Raw genomic sequence first — 16,218 nt, forward strand, 5'->3', positions numbered from 1 at the left:
TTGTTTTTGTAGATGATTTAGTGATTCAAAAGTGTCATCTGCTTACTATCAATTATAGTAAATATTATTTCCTTGAAGAATGATTCATAAACTTACAATGTTACTTCGTAAACAGATCCAAATCCACCTTCTTCAAACTTATTTTCGACTGAGAAATTAGAGGTTGCTTTCTTTAGAGTTGATAAGGCAAACAGTAGGAGGTCTAGGTCATCTTTGAAATTCTTCTTCCTCTTCTTCTTTTTTAGAATATACAGCCCTATGACCAAGCCAATCACAGTCACTCCAATCAATAGTGAGAGACTCAACACAACTAGTTTTGTTTTCTTTGAGCCTGAAAGATAACAAAACATGGGGGTTAAAATAAACTAAATATACATAGAAGAGCGAAACATATACTGTGTGAACTTTTAACAAATATTTTAGTAAACACAACTAAATCTGAGAATTACGAAGTTCAAACATTCAGCTAATACTCCATATTTGATCAAATTCATAAATGTTACCAAACTCTGAGTTAGCCATCCTTATGTGAATGTCTTGTCCTCCAGGTAATTCTCTAATGTCAATTAAGTCGCCATATGAAAGTAAACATCCACTTCCAGTATTGCGTATATCAAGATTTGAGTAAGACACACACGAGTAATTTCTCAAGCAAGCTTTCTTGCATTCGTAGAGTGTCATACTCACATCAAACCATAAATACTGTGTATCTGGTAGCTTTATACCAGAGTACTTGGGAAACCCATCTCCCTTCTGGGCACTGATATGTTTGGTTAGCTTGTCCATATATAATAAGGGTAGCAATAGGAGTTTAAAGAGAATGTCTGTATATAATAATGGTTTCAGAAATGTGAGTTTTAGGAGATTGGAGTTTTATATAACATGTTAGTTTTATAATAATGGTATGTAGTGGTTTCCCTCAACCACTACATACCACTAACCATTACCTTCTGTTTTTTACTTTGGTGTCGTTATTTCTGCTTTGACACTATTAATTTTATCTTTTAATTTGTTCCTTGCCTTTAATAATTACTTTCCTGAGGTTAGTACGTAATTGATTGAACGTTACAAGCCTTGCTTAGAACTAATTACTCTGTTGATGTTTAGTTTAGCCATTTAGAAAATGGTTTTATGTGTAGAAATAAAAAAACTATAAAACGTAATGAAAAAAAATGTGCAAATTGTTTACTAAATCAATTCTGCCACTTCGGGTCATATCTCAAAATCACTTTATATAGCTTGATAGCATGATTATCTTTCAGGGAAAACAAAAATATTGTGCTAGCTACTACACAGCACGGGGGACACTTGGGACATATTGAAGGGACAATGGCAAAAAGCCTCTGGTAATATACGTTCCTCTCATCACATAAATGGTTTTTGGTCACGACTATTCTGAGTATCGCTTGTATCCCTTCACGCCTTGTATTAAATTGTCTAGTGACTAATTTAGTAGTAGTATGATATCCGTGAAGAGAAAAAGTTATCAGTTTCTTCTTTTGTGCAGGTGGGTTAGGGCTGTTGATGAATACCTTTGTGCTCTGAACTCCAACTCATTGATCCGTAGAGAAAAAGTATTAAAATTTGCACGCTCACTCACCTTTAAATTGCTCGTGAATTTAAAGATGAGCTTACCTAGAGAATTTGATGCTATGGTGTCAAAATTCAAGAGAATTTATGTTTTTTTGTGGGAGTAGTCAAGGGAAGAAAAGTAGTTATCAAGATGCTGCTATTGAGCTAGGCGAAGAATTGATCTCAAGAAACATTGATTTGGTCTATGGAGAAGGTAGCATAGGCCTAATGGGTTTGGTTTCACAAGCAGTTCATGATGGTGGTAGGCATGTTATTGGAGTTATTCCCAAGACACTCATACCTAGAGAGTTAACTGGTGAAACAGTAAGAGAAGTGACGGCAGTTGTAGATATGCATCAAAGAAAAGCATAAATGGTTAGGCACTCTGATGCTTTTATTACTTTACCGGGTTGGTATAAGCACTCACAACTAGTCCAATTTTCACTCTTTTGCACTCAAATTCCCAAAGGCAAATAGAAAAAGGACATTAGGTGCTTTTAGTTTGCTATTTCATGCATAGATTCACTACATCTCTTGTCTATTTTTTTTTCTGTGAGTTCAAATAGTCTTTTTAGATTAGTAGTCTATTTTTATTCTTAAACTAGAAGTATATAGAATGTGTCAAAGTGTCTCTTAATCTTGTTATCTTGAGCATTACCACGTGAAAAGTTAGAATTACAAAGTTGCCAAAAGAAGGAAAGTGATGTTCTCTTTCCATTTGGCTTCATCAAGTGTAGTTTGACATTTACTTGGAATTACATAGTCAGAATTCTAACAGCAAATAAAATTTTCACTGCATTCAGGTGGTTATAGCACACTTGAGGAGCTACTTGAAGTAATTACGTGGGCACAACTTGGCATCCAAGATAAGGCAGTAGGATTGCTGAATGTAAATGAATATTACAATTCATTATTGTCATTTATTGACAAAGCTGTGGAGAAGGCTTCATCAATCTCAATGCTCGCCAAGTCATCGTATTTGCGCCAACAACAACAGAGCTTGTCGAGAAACTGGAGGAATATGTTTCTTGCCATGAAAGAGTTGCTTCAAAGTTGAATTGGGAGACGGAGCAGCAGCTTGGCTACCCTCAAACACGTTCTTTCTCTCCTTCAGCTTACTTTGAAGCTAAAGAGTAGGCGTATTAACGTCCATTTGTAAAAGTGTTTAACTTTTTACCTGAATTTTGGTATCTGCATCACAACAATGAAAGAATTGTTGCCTTTTTGTACTAAATTTGAATTTGAAGATTTTCAAGAATCAAGTTTTTTGAGTGTCTGATGATTTGTAAATATAGCTATTAGCGAAAATAAATTAGTGACTAAATTTAGTCGTAGCTACTGAAAATTTTTAGCGATGGATAGATTTGGTTGCTAAATATGGCTACTTTGGTCGCTAAATATAGCTACTCAAGCGATCAAATTATGTTGCAACTGATCAGCGATAAAATATTCTGTCGTAAATTTAGCCACGCCAAAAAGTAAATTTTGGAAATAGCAACGCTATAGCAACAGATAAATACGTCGGTAATATCAACAACCAAAATATATCGACGCTAAGGGGTCACAAATTTTGCGACGAAATTTTTTTTTCGTCGCTATGAGGCTAGCAACGAGCAATATAGCAATAGAAGCATTTCCGTTGCTATTCCGTCGCTATTTCTATTTAGCAACGGATTTTCATATGATAGCAACGAAAATGGTGCGTCGCTAAACGCAGTTTTTTTAGTAGTGGCTGAGTGTATGGCAGAAACAAACTAAGTGTATGGCAGAAACAAACTATCTACCCAATGCAATACAAAATAAAGTTGGACATGCTCTACTTTTCCCAAACACTGTTGGATATATTGTTGTCGTTGACTATAAACTCTTTTCAGTTTTATAACATATCAACATAATTCAATGTGTGGGGTGCGGTGAAGATAGAGTACAGACAAATCTCATCACTATCTTATGGAGATAGAAAAGTTATTTTTGAAAATGCTTCAACTTAAGTAACACATATCAATACATTTTGATGGACTACAAAAGGTATAGAAGACATAATAAATAATGAGAAAAATAATATATTGTGAACAAGAAAAAGTAACAACAACCAAATAACCAAATGTAATAGATAGTAACAAAAACTGTAGGGTAGAAATTTACAAGGATAATGCTACACTACTGATATGAAAGGAGAAACATGTGTGGTTCACCAAACTACCAACAAGTTTATCTCGTAAGAAAGTGAGACAACGTTCAACTATTTACTAATTTTCTAATCTAATCAACGACCTTTATATTCTTTTACCTAAAATTATATTTTCAGTACGAATAGATGCATCATATCCCATCCAATCACTTTTTTCTTTTTCTTTTTGGTAGTCGGGAATAGATTAATATAAGTATAAACCACACAAATCCAGTGTAGTATTTACATATAATACCTTTAGGCTTTCTCTCTCCCTGTTTTATAAAATATACTTATACATTGACAATTTCTTATACATTATAGGAATGTATGATAAAACAGAGTTGCCTACATTCATGAAAAGAGTAATCAGATAAAATCTTCCATTCCCTTAATAACGTCATTAGTTACCTGTAATTATGTTGTGTATGATTAAATATAGTTACTGAAATTTAAAGTAAAAAAAACTCTTAAACATCACTGTTAGTTTTCCTCGTTGTTGAATTACGTTTTTGAAAAAAAACTTCTTCTTTCTTCAATTCTCGAAAGAAAAAATGAAGATTCCCATATTGTTGCGTCATTCCGATATTTGGGAGTCAAAAATTATTTATCAATCCTACAAAAGTGACACAATTATTGTTTCGGAAAGTATAATCTTCTTGAAATTGATTGCTACGATTGGGATGGAATTGAATATTGAAGAAGTTTTAAAAAAATTGAAGTAAAATACATTGTTGAAGGTAATTCTTCTCTCATTGTCATAAGGAATGACAATAGAGTGAGGGTTTACATGAAGTTGAAGAAACAATTTTCGGGATTTGTCAATACGGTATTTCATGCCCTGAAAAAATAAAAGTAGACTTAAATTAGAGAGAAAAAGATAGCAGCAAACCGATACGTATTAAAGATAACATTATACAACAGTTGCACATATATGTGGGCATATTATACAGTTAAAAAAATAATCTGCAGTAATGTATAATGTCATACTATGTATTTAAATAGTAACATTAAACATGTATACTTTTGTATTCTTATCAGAAGGTATAATGTAACTTTATACAATATTAATACTTTTTAATTATATAATACCAAATAATACATAAAATGTCTCTTGAATGTAACAAGAACTTCTTAATGTATAACATAATGAAATATATAGCAGAAGAATTATATTATACATTAGTCTTCAAAAAAAAACTAATGTATAATTGTCACGCCTCAAATCCTATTGGGGCGGACTAGCACCCGTAACCGAGGAGGCCTGGGAGAACCAGCTCATAACCTCATACTTCCCATGCATACCTCTATGACAACCCGAAATTCGGACAGCATCATGTCGCATATAAAAGGAAATAATCACCTATATAAGCTCGAGCACACATATATATATGTATATACAATACTTGGCCGTTGGAGCCATTACGTCTATTAACAAAACACCACCTTGACTGTACATTAGGTCTACAAAGCCTCTAGACAATACACAGAGTTTAACTAAGGTCGGGACACACCCCGCCATATAACTAACTTTTATACAATACCAAAAGTGACTGGATATGACACGAAAAGCCCCGAAGCAAACTGGAGCTCACCAAAAGCAGCTGGATATCCTGGCTCCTACTTGTGCGGTGTATGAGCTGAGGTACCTGTGCCTGCAGCATAAAATGCAGGTCCCCCATGGGGGGACGTCAGTACGAAATATGTACTGAGTATGTAAAGCTGTAGATAATCACATATGATATAGGAGCTCAATAGAAACCAGAAACAAGTGAATAAATTGTAATAGGAGTAGACCACACTTACTAGAACTTGTGAGAACCCGTATATTGCATTTATTCAATCACTTCACCTTCGTTCTTATCATCTTTGTAACCGTTACTGTACTGTACTGTGACCATTAGGTTGCCTCCAGTACATATCAACTGGGATCGACCCATGATAGGCTTATGCCCCTGGGATACCACCCATAAACACATAAATAGGGATCGACCCATGATAGGCTTATGCCCCTGGGATACCACCCATAAACACATAAATAGGGATCGACCCATGATAGGCTTATGCCCCTGGGATACCACCCGATAAGAGAGAACTTCCATCACTTGGTTTAATTAATCTTTGAGATTGTTATTTCGGCCGCCACCACATTTTTTATACTTTGAAACAATGATACATCAATAAGAGACATATAAATAGACCATCAATGCAATAACAATGAAGTAAGAACTCATTGGCACATCAATAAAGTATTTTGGAGTCATCAATGCCATAACAATGAAGTAGGAACTTATTGGTATATCAATGAAACGTTTTGGAGTCATTAATAGCACATGGATCTTGTTCGAGTAACCGGATACCTTCTGACATTCATTAGTGCAATAAATATGTAAGATTTGGAAAACAAGTAAGTATTGGAATGTCTTGACATCTTGTAGGGTGGAAACAAGTTCATTGATAACGTAGGACATCATACAAAATCATTATGGATCACATGTTATTGAATAACTTTGGAAACTTTCTTAATAGAATAATTGTTCACTTTCATGCCAAAGATATGGTATAGAGTATGCTTTACATACCTGACTGTCAACCTTCAATACTAGTCCCAAATGGACTTCTCGTCTTTTTGGATTACTTATCTACAATGAACATATATAGCAATCTAGTATTAGCGACCAAACGTCACAATTCAATTATTTGAATTCACCAAACTAGTGGTTAAGTAGTAAGCCTTAATTACACCATAAAGGGTGTTACTTTAACCCTCATATACTCCAATTACATTCACATGCCATGCATAGTCATACAACATCCTCCAATATCAAGTTTGGATTCATTTATCCTTCCAACCAATCCATTAAACCAAATTGAGCCATAAACATAAATAATCATCAATTCAATAGTATATCACCATATCTACCTTCCATAACTCAATTACCATATCCACCCTCCACAATTCAATACAACCAAACCATGCAAAATAGTCCATAACCCTATTTTCATCACTTTTCAATAACAATCAATACATATAATCCTTTATCACACATATACATAGGGAAGAGAACAAAGGCAAACAATATTCATACCTTAGAATTCACCTCTTGATTATGCAATCCTGTTTGCACAAATAATAGGTGTCGTTCGAAGCTCTCGAGATGACAAACGCAGTTATCGGATTACTTTGGAATTTTTATGGTTGAATCAAAAGTAATTTAAAGGTCAAATTTGGCTAGGGTTTGTTCTTTCTCAACGATTGATGATGAAAATGAGTTTTTGAACTCATATACGTGTATATGTACACATATTCCCGTCCATAATATCATAGGGAATGACCAAAGTGCCTTTAAAATTTAAATAATGTCAAATCTGTCCTTTGTTGGACTGTTTTGATAAGGTAAAGTAGATCGACCATAACTCTTTGCTCCGATATCGGATTTGGGTGAAATTGGTATCGTTGGAAAGATAATTTAAAGGGATTTCATTTCATATAAAGTAGGCCACCCAGTTCGTCCTGTACAAGGAGTTATAATCGTTTGAAGTTGACCCTAAAAATTTATTTTGAGAGGCTGAAGTAAAACGAGTATAACTCCTTACTTAGACGTTGGATTTGGATGAAACCAATTGCATTGGAAAGAAGACTCAAAGATCTTTCTTTTCATAGGTCGCAGCTCTCCCATTTCATTATATTAACGGAGTTATGATCGTTCAAAGTTGACCAAAAAAATTGGCTGGCCTCAGTGGTTTGTGTGCAGGAAATTTTCCTACACATTTACTATTCCCAATATCCCGGCCACCATTTTATAGTTTCGAACGTGCTCGATTATATCCGAAACCTATTCGTTTTTGGAAATCTTTATATCGTTGGAAAGCTTATTCAATAACCTTCGCATGGAACCATCGACGGGTAAATTTCGGTATAAATAAAATAAAAAAATTAATTCCGTATAAATAAGACCAATACACGTACTTGAATACGCCAATATATGTACTTGAATACGGGATGTTACAATAATGCCTGATATATTATAACTTATACATTAAAATATAATCTTCCAAAATGTATAATATCACACTATACATATAAAATATTTACCTTATACATTAATTATCTACAAGATTATAATAATTTGAAGGAAAAATTAGTGTTATTGTAACATTACACTAGCTACACGATAATAAAAAAAAAAGAATGATTCAATTTCCTTTATTACGTGAATTGAAAGTGTACATCTTCAATTTCAATTATAAAAGTGTACATCTTCAATTGAAAGGAGGGGATAATATACAACCTCCAAGACACAACGACATGTGTTAACCCAATTAGAATTATTAGACGGTACATTGCATGTTAATTTAGGAGTACTAGAGAAACTTCATAAAAATTGTGTAAACATATCAGCATATGTTCGTTTCAAATTTTGGTAAATAAGGAAGTAAGTTCTTTACTCCGCCAGTGCATGAATTAGAATTTTTGATAATAATAATAATAATAATAATAATAATAATAATAATAATAATAATAATAGTAATATCAATTAAAAAAATAATAAATAAATAATTTGTGCTGTAGATTTTATGTCAATTGCCAAGTCCAAACCCCTAACTACCCTGTAGGCGAATTCCTAATTTCTAAAGATAAAAAAAAAAATTAAACTAAAAATTACATAAGTGACGCAATAGGAGGGGGATGAGAGAGTATTAATATTACATTAGTTTGATTGTAGGCATAAATAAAGGAGCACATATACGGAGCAAAAATTAGTGGACTAAAATAGGAGCAAAATATGATATTTTGATATGTACGAGGGGCATGAGAGAGAAAGAGCGGATTTAAGGAATTTAAGTAATTACTTTGGGATTTTTGTAATTTCTTTTCCAATATAAAATTTTATGTAATAAGGTAAAGTTACCTTGTGTATATATATAATTTATAGTTAATATAAAAAAGTAGAGTATTTAATACAGACATAGCCGACTTCCTAGTCTGGCTCAAAAATAGAAGTATTAGAATCCTAACCGTTGGTACAAATCTTATTTTTTCTAGCATGTTGAGTTCCTAGAATGTCTGCTCATATTTGGTAAAGTGCATATATTGGAGGAACTACCAAAACATCAATGTGTCCAAGAAAATTTCTGCTCGCCCCTTCCTTTGCTAATGAGTCAGCCACTTGATTTTGCTTCCTAAAGCAGTGCACCATCGGTGGATGTCCCACTCTTCTCAACACGGACCTGCAAGAATCAAGAATGGAGTTATGGTGTAGGTTACCAAATTTTAGCATATGAATTACCTCTTTAGATTCAATATTGATCTAAATAAAAAAGAGTTTGTGGTCTTCAATGAGCTTAAGACCTCACTTCTTTTTTTTCTTCAATAATTGTTCGCTTGTATTTAGCCTTTTCCCAAATCCATCGTAATTAACTTCATCTTTCTTAATTTATAGAGCAATTACGGATAACCTTTTTTTTTCATGTCTATAACAATAAACAACTCATTTTTCTCAATAATAAGACATGATTTTAATTCTATTATGCATATTACTAATCAACTTTGTATTGAATAATACCAATAGTTTGTGGCTGAGGCTGCTCTAGTAAAAGTCATAATCAAACACGACACTTACTTGTTCAATATAATTTAAACATAAAATTTATAATTTTTAAAATGATGACAAATATTTTATCTTTACGGGATCATGTAGAAATAAAAGATAACTATTCAAAAATAAATTTATCCCAGAATAACTATTTCCCAAAACAAACGGCCCTTAGCATTTTCTAAAGGAAAAAAGATAGAGGAATATTTATATTGACCAATTTTTTTTTAAAAAAAACTTGGAGTAATAAATAGCGAAATAAAATCCAGACCCCACCTCAAAAGCAAACACTCTTTTCCATTCAAAAGGTCGTCGCCCATTCTCTTTCTCTTCTTCCTCGAGTTTCACAGTCTTCGACTTCTACGCCCTTTGGGTACCTTCGGGGACATCTATATAAACAGAAAAGGTCGGTCGCCGGCGCCTTTTTAGTCGAAGACCTTTTCCGATAACTCTGAATTCGTCACAAGGCATCACTTTTTTTTTTTTTTTTTTCGTAATCCAATTTCCCCCCAAAAAATAAGATTGTGATAATGGGGTGCAGCAGCAGCAAGGCCGCTGATGCTGCCACAATTTCACGATGGCGTTCCACTGGCATCGTTGCTTTACGCGACTCCAAATTGAAGGTAAATATATTTCCCTTCTATTCTTCTGTTTTTTTTTCCCTCTAATATCGTAAGATAATTAATTAGACATCTAATTTTTTTATTTAATTGCATTTTTTATTTCACGATTACGATTACAACCTCGTTTATTATACTGAAATCATACAATGTTGATCTCATCAGTGTATTATCATGTTTGTTTGATTAGTTTTTGGTGAATACATTTTAGTATTAATTTACTCCGCTTTCTCAATTTCCATTTGTGATCGTGCCAAAAATGTTCAGCAATATTCCCTTAATAATACTAGGGATTATTCTGTAATCCCTAGGGATTAATAGAAACAACCTCGCGACCACACGAGGGTTGAGGAAAGTTATGTATCCTACTCTCTCCGGGCCCCACTTGTGCGATTACACTTTTTTTTATATTATATTTTTGTTGTTGTTGTTAGTCATGCATTCTTTTCCTCTGACAATATTAACTGTCTTTTCTTGTCAAATAACGTAATGTAAATGAACATTGCCAGGTGTGGTTGAGCTTGTAGTTTACATGCCAAGATATGCTTTAAGTTCACCAGTATAATGAAAAATATCAAGCATCCTTATAGAGGAGATTTTCCCATGCAAATCTTTTTGTTGTTTCTTGTCTGATTCACGAGGTGGTTAAAGTGAACGAATGCATTTCGTGGGAAGTAGAGTAGGATAGTAATTAATAAAATCCTTTCACCCCTTTTGAAGCAAATCATTGTCCGAGGAGTTATTGTTGCCTCTATCCCCTTCAAAACAAATCATTTTCTGAGGAGTTACCTTTGCCTGTTTGTTTGTTTTGATGGATGGTTCTTACTGGTTTGAAATGCTAAAACAGTTAATAAGGCAACACATTTAGTCCATTTGAAAAATTCACATATTTGTGATTTCCTGATTAGTGTTTTTTTGAACAGACATTTCCTGATGAAGTTTTTGATCTGGAAAAAGCTGTACGTACCCTCGACTTAACACACAATAAAATGGGTATTGTTCTTCAGCTATTAATTTGTCTTCTTATCACTTTAGAATATGAAGACAAATTCTACTAGAAGATTGTTTTTCTATACTTATCTAATTTATCTATAAGATTGTTTTCCTGGAACCTAAATGTCAGTCTTCTGTTGTGACAGTTGAAATTCCCATGGAGATCAACAAACTAGCTAACCTACAACGTCTTGTAAGTATGAAATACTGCAGTTCTGCTCTTTTTTTTTCCCTGAAGTCTGTTGATATATTGGAGGCCTCATTAGAGAGATAAAAATGTAGTATCGGCGTCACTTCATAGTACAAATGTTAGCTGTCGAGAAGGTATCATACTCGTACATTTGCACAGCCAAAATGCATATAAAACGAATGAAAATGGTTTATGGAGCAGAAATGGTGCAAACGATTAGAAACATTGTTTTGTTCTCCTTTTTTTTTTTTTTTTTTTTCGATCTTCGTAGGAGAAAATTTACTAGGGTAAAAAATTTTCTACAGAAGGTAATGTCAATAGAGATAGAAGAGAAACAATTCTTCATTCTGTCATAAAGATTTCAATCAGGGGGATGCCACTAATACTCAAGTTGAGCAAATATGTTGGAAAAATGATCCTTCCTGAAACGAAAACAACTTAATATGAGCTTTTGTAAAGGGCACAGAGAAGAAGAGAGCAATATCCTGAAAATGTAATTATAGGAACTGGAATGGGCAACATCAATGCTATATAGTTCTCTGTTTTTATTCTTGATTGGGACCCGAGGAGAGCAGATTAAACTTTAAATGTAGCTAGACACGAAAAAAATGTTTGTTGAAGGGGAAGAAAACTCATTCTGATTACTTGATTAGCCACTCCTATATCTTGCAGTGTAAATTTTGATTATAAGAAAGTACAACTTGGACATTGTTTAATTAGTGAGCAAGTAAAATATGTCGAGCAATTATCAAAATCTGATCTCAAGGCGGATCATATCGAGGGATGCAGTATGTTCGCCAGGTCAAGTGTCTTTGGTTTCTCAATATAACTGGGAAATTATTCATCTCGATATTTGCTTGGTTAAAGGATGAGAACCTTTTTGTGTTAAGAAATAGAAGATGTAGCATGCCATTTGTGGTTACACTGGTTTCCCGAAGTTTATTGCTAGCTGATGGTTGTACCTGGTAGTTTGTTCCATTAATAGCTTGTTAAAGCATTGATTAAGGTGTAATCTTGAGTAGATAACACATAGATTAACTTTTCCACTTTTCTTGTTGATGAACTCTTTATTTTTTCTAAGGGCATTTATCTGATAACTTTTCTTGGTTATTACTCGTTAATGATATCATAAGGTTTATTCCTGTATTAGTGGTGAACATATTTCTTATGTTCATAATCTGATACTAAGAGCAAAAGTTTTGTATCTCCAATTATCTCTATTCAGATTTTAGCTAATAACATCATTGAGCGCCTTCCCATGAATCTGGGAAAGCTTCAGTCTTTGAAAGTGGCAACACTTGATGGGAATCGACTCACAAACTTGCCTGATGAATGTAAGTCAGACATGTTAGATCACTCATGTTAAGTGGATTACTTTTTCCTTACATGAGCCATACCCTCTGTTCTAACTACAGAAACTTCCTGTATTCAGTGGGGCAGTTGGTGAAACTTGAGCGTCTCTCTATCTCAGCAAACTTGTTGACCAGCTTGCCTGACACAATTGGGAGTTTGCGGAGTGTGAGTGACTTATTATGCTCTATATGTTACCGCTTTCTCTGTTTACTTAGTGTGCCAGTAAAGATTTTATTCCTACGTAGTTTTATTGTTCAGTAAAATATTTTGCTGTAAAGGTGTTTAGCTGGCAAAAGAATTATTTGAGTTTTGATCTTGTCAATGCCTTTGATCGGAGAACTTTTCTGTAAATTGATATCCAGGACTGTTTTGCTTAAGCGGCAGGTTTCTGTTGATAGTTGATACATATTCTTGGGAAAGGAACTCCAATTTAATTATCAAGTTGTGATATTAAGCAGACCTCATTGTGACATTTATTTAGTTCTTACACCTCTTGCTTAACGTTTTAATTTGTTTCCTATTATCTTTTTTGTTGTCACTGCTAAACAGATTAAGTGTAGACTTGCAGTTATAACTTATTATTCGAAATCTCCTGGTTGTGTCTTGGGGTCTCCGAATCAAGTTCAAGACTGTTAACTCTGGAACTGTTTTTACAATTGCACATATTGTTACTAAAATACTATCAGCTACTTGTGAGTTTTAGTATTCTAGATGATGTTGTTGAAGTTCGTACTGCTTAGACTGACATCATGGCAGTTCCTTTCTACTGACAAGTTTTGAGCCATCGAAGTGATGATATCTTTTGGCAATGCAGTTGGTTTTGTTGAATGTTTCAAACAACAAGTTAAAGTTTCTTCCTGAATCGATTGGAAGTTGCGTCTCTTTGGAAGAACTGCAAGCAAATGGTATCTTCATATTTAGCTCTTCACTCTTCTGATTCTTTTGGTCTCTCCTTTTCCTTTGGGCTCCCGGGTGCCGGAGCTTTGTATGGAAGTCAAATTGGACATTAGCAACTCTTTTCTGTCTTGCATGTGGGAAGACTAGCCTTTGGAGAATACATTTTAAGTTGATATACAGTGTCGTTTTTTAACTTCTCTCCCCTTCTTTTCCCGCCGATTTACTTCTAGTACTTTACTGCTAAGGCTCATGGTTGGAAGTTTCTGTCACAGATAACTCCATTGGAGAGCTTCCTGGTTCAGTTTGCAATCTCATTCAACTAAAATCACTCTGTTTGAACAATAATAATCTCAATCAGGTAATTTCCAAATTTTCCTCTCTGTCTCTGTCTCTGTCTGTCTGTCTCTCTCATTCACACACAGAGAGTCATGTACTTACGCAAAAGCATGCCATAAGTAGATCTAAAGTTGTACTGTCTGTCTCACATAATGTAACTAAAAGCAACATTTACTTTTTTAGACTGAAATTTTCTTTTGATGCGTGAGTGTCTTCTCTCTCGGCTATTCAGTAGACTTGTATGTAAATGTGTTATATAGCTCTTCATCAACCATAAGGCATGCACAGAAAGGCCTTTCCTTGTATGAAGAAGCAGCTTTCCATGGGGATACTGATATTGAAACATCCTTATGTCTTGAACTTGAGATATGAAAGCCTTAGAGCCAAATATAGATATTTGCTAAGTCATCCATAACTGAGGTCATCTGTTTACACTTATGAGTAGTTTCTTGTCTCTAATGCGATATCATCCTAGAGTTCACACTTCTCCTAGCTTATCTGCTTACTTTACATCCATATTTTAGCTATTGATTTGTTGGTTCTCGTTTTCTCAGATGCCTCTAAATTTATTAAGAGAATGCAAGGGCTTGCAGAACATAGCCCTACATGGCAATCCCATCACCATGGACCAATTTCAACAAGTAAGTCATTATTGTGTTCACTTCCGTGCATCCTGAAAAAGTCATTTGTGGAGATTTCCAACTGACCTTTTTCAATTCAGATGGAAGGATTTCAAGAATTTGAAACCCGGCGTAAAATGAAGTTCAACAAACAAATTGATTCTAATGTGATAATTAGTTCTAAAGGGCTTGATGAGGGTGTTGATTTATGATACCAATGCTGCTGTAATTTTGTAAGCCGTTCTACTCTATTTTATTAATCTTGTTTACTTATCCTTACTTCCTATTTTGGGTTTATCAACAAAGATAAAAGGGAACTTCTCCCATACTACATGGTTATGCAGTAACCACATTTCACAAAAAAGAGGTGGCATCTGTTTGTAATTTCTGTAATATCTAAATTCAACTACTTCATTGTTGTCAAATGCTCATGTCATTGCTTGATATGCATGTTAGCGTTGATCGTCTCCTAACGATATTGCCTCTGCTATCATTTATGGGCCTAACCAATGCTTGTATGACAGCTATAGGCTTATGCTCAAGTCACTGCTTGATATGCATGTTAGCGTTGATGTTACCTCCCTACGACATTGCTTCTGCTATCATTTATGCCCCAACCAATGCTTGTATTACAGTTATAGGCTTATAGGGCCACCACTGAAGGGTGTCCATTATGGAAAGCACGCTCAATCTAAAAAGTGTGCACAAAATAATTGATTAACATTGTCCTTAGCAACAGAACTCTGTTATCTGGCAAGTTTCTGAGTCTGAGAGATAAATCTACCTTTTCATTTGATTGCCAATTTAGTTTCAACAGAGCATGATGAATTGCCGGATAAGGTGATGCGTTTGATTATCTGATGGTCAACTTTGTTTGTTGCAGTTGGGTGGAATGCGGGGCGTTGAAATTGTTAGACTTCGATGAACGGCCATTACTGCTGACTGCCAAGAATATGCCCAGGCCTTTTCCTACAGTTCTTCATGGAATTGTTAGCTCTGACAAACTGGGCAAATAAATCTATGCTGTGTTAATTTAATTGTAAATGGTCTATATTTCAAGTGTTCCAATCACTTGTTTCTTTTTGTAAAAGGTGTATATATTTACTTAAACCTGGTTATAAGCTCAACTTTTGGAACATAAATATATCAGTTCTTATAACATGCGCATGCATATTTAGGGAACTACACTTATTTTTCAATAATATATGCACATTTTCTATTTTGATTTCATTACAAATAAACTGCAAGATATAAATATGGATAAATTCAAATGCCAAAAATTAACTGGACAAAAGGGAGGGGGAGACAAAAGTAAAGTGAGACCAACCAAAATCTATTTGATCTTATTATTAAGAGCATGTCACTTGTCAGACATATTGAGAAATACGATCTATCTGATTTAAATTTATCCTTAATAGCTAAGAGATGATCATCCTAGGGTGATACATAACGGGTGATATTTATTACACTCCTAGTTTTTGAATTTCATTAAGAGCATTCAAGATTTAATAGTTTTTGAATTTCATTAAGAGCATTCAAGATTTAATATATGCGTGTGAAAAATAACTTTTTATTTAAATATATGATATGAATTCAATGAAGTTTGTTCAACTACCCATCTTTCAATACGTCTGGCTACACCACTGCTTTGAGGGATGAGATTCCATCTCTCAGAACTTGCAATATAAAATATAAAAGAAATAAGACACGTTTTGCGGTGTTTTTTTTTTTTTTAAAATGTCAAAGACTTATTTTCTTCTTCCATTCATCTTTACTTAGTAGGCGTTTTTGGCCATGAAAATTAAAAAATTTTGAAATTGGAGTTGGAGTTGTGTTTGACAATCTATTTTTGAAAGATATGTTTTGACTT

General features: G+C 34.0%; 1 protein-coding gene across 1 annotated transcript; it reads left to right on the forward strand.

The window, feature by feature from the left end:
- Nucleotides 1–9,579: 9,579 nt before the first annotated feature.
- Nucleotides 9,580–15,509, forward strand: LOC107862292 (plant intracellular Ras-group-related LRR protein 7). Its single transcript, XM_016707815.2, has 10 exons — nucleotides 9,580–9,962; nucleotides 10,883–10,952; nucleotides 11,099–11,145; nucleotides 12,368–12,476; nucleotides 12,575–12,660; nucleotides 13,310–13,400; nucleotides 13,665–13,750; nucleotides 14,283–14,369; nucleotides 14,450–14,581; nucleotides 15,232–15,509. Exons 1-9 carry the CDS (start codon nucleotides 9,870–9,872, stop codon nucleotides 14,558–14,560), a joined length of 780 nt encoding a protein of 259 aa, XP_016563301.1. The 5' UTR covers nucleotides 9,580–9,869; the 3' UTR covers nucleotides 14,561–14,581; nucleotides 15,232–15,509.
- The last annotated feature ends 709 nt before the right edge of the window (nucleotides 15,510–16,218 follow it).

The sequence above is a fragment of the Capsicum annuum genome, chromosome 3, assembly GCF_002878395.1.
Source record: "Capsicum annuum cultivar UCD-10X-F1 chromosome 3, UCD10Xv1.1, whole genome shotgun sequence".
In the NCBI taxonomy this organism is placed as follows: Eukaryota; Viridiplantae; Streptophyta; class Magnoliopsida; order Solanales; family Solanaceae; genus Capsicum; species Capsicum annuum.

Bases quoted from the DNA above. Each gene is read 5' to 3' on its own strand.
- LOC107862292 (XM_016707815.2), top strand. From the start codon at position 9,870: ATGGGGTGCAGCAGCAGCAAGGCCGCTGATGCTGCCACAATTTCACGA. The intron at 10,953-11,098 runs GTATTGTTCTTC...CTGTTGTGACAG, and splicing joins CTTAACACACAATAAAATGG to TTGAAATTCCCATGGAGATC. The intron at 12,477-12,574 runs GTAAGTCAGACA...TCCTGTATTCAG, and splicing joins CACAAACTTGCCTGATGAAT to TGGGGCAGTTGGTGAAACTT.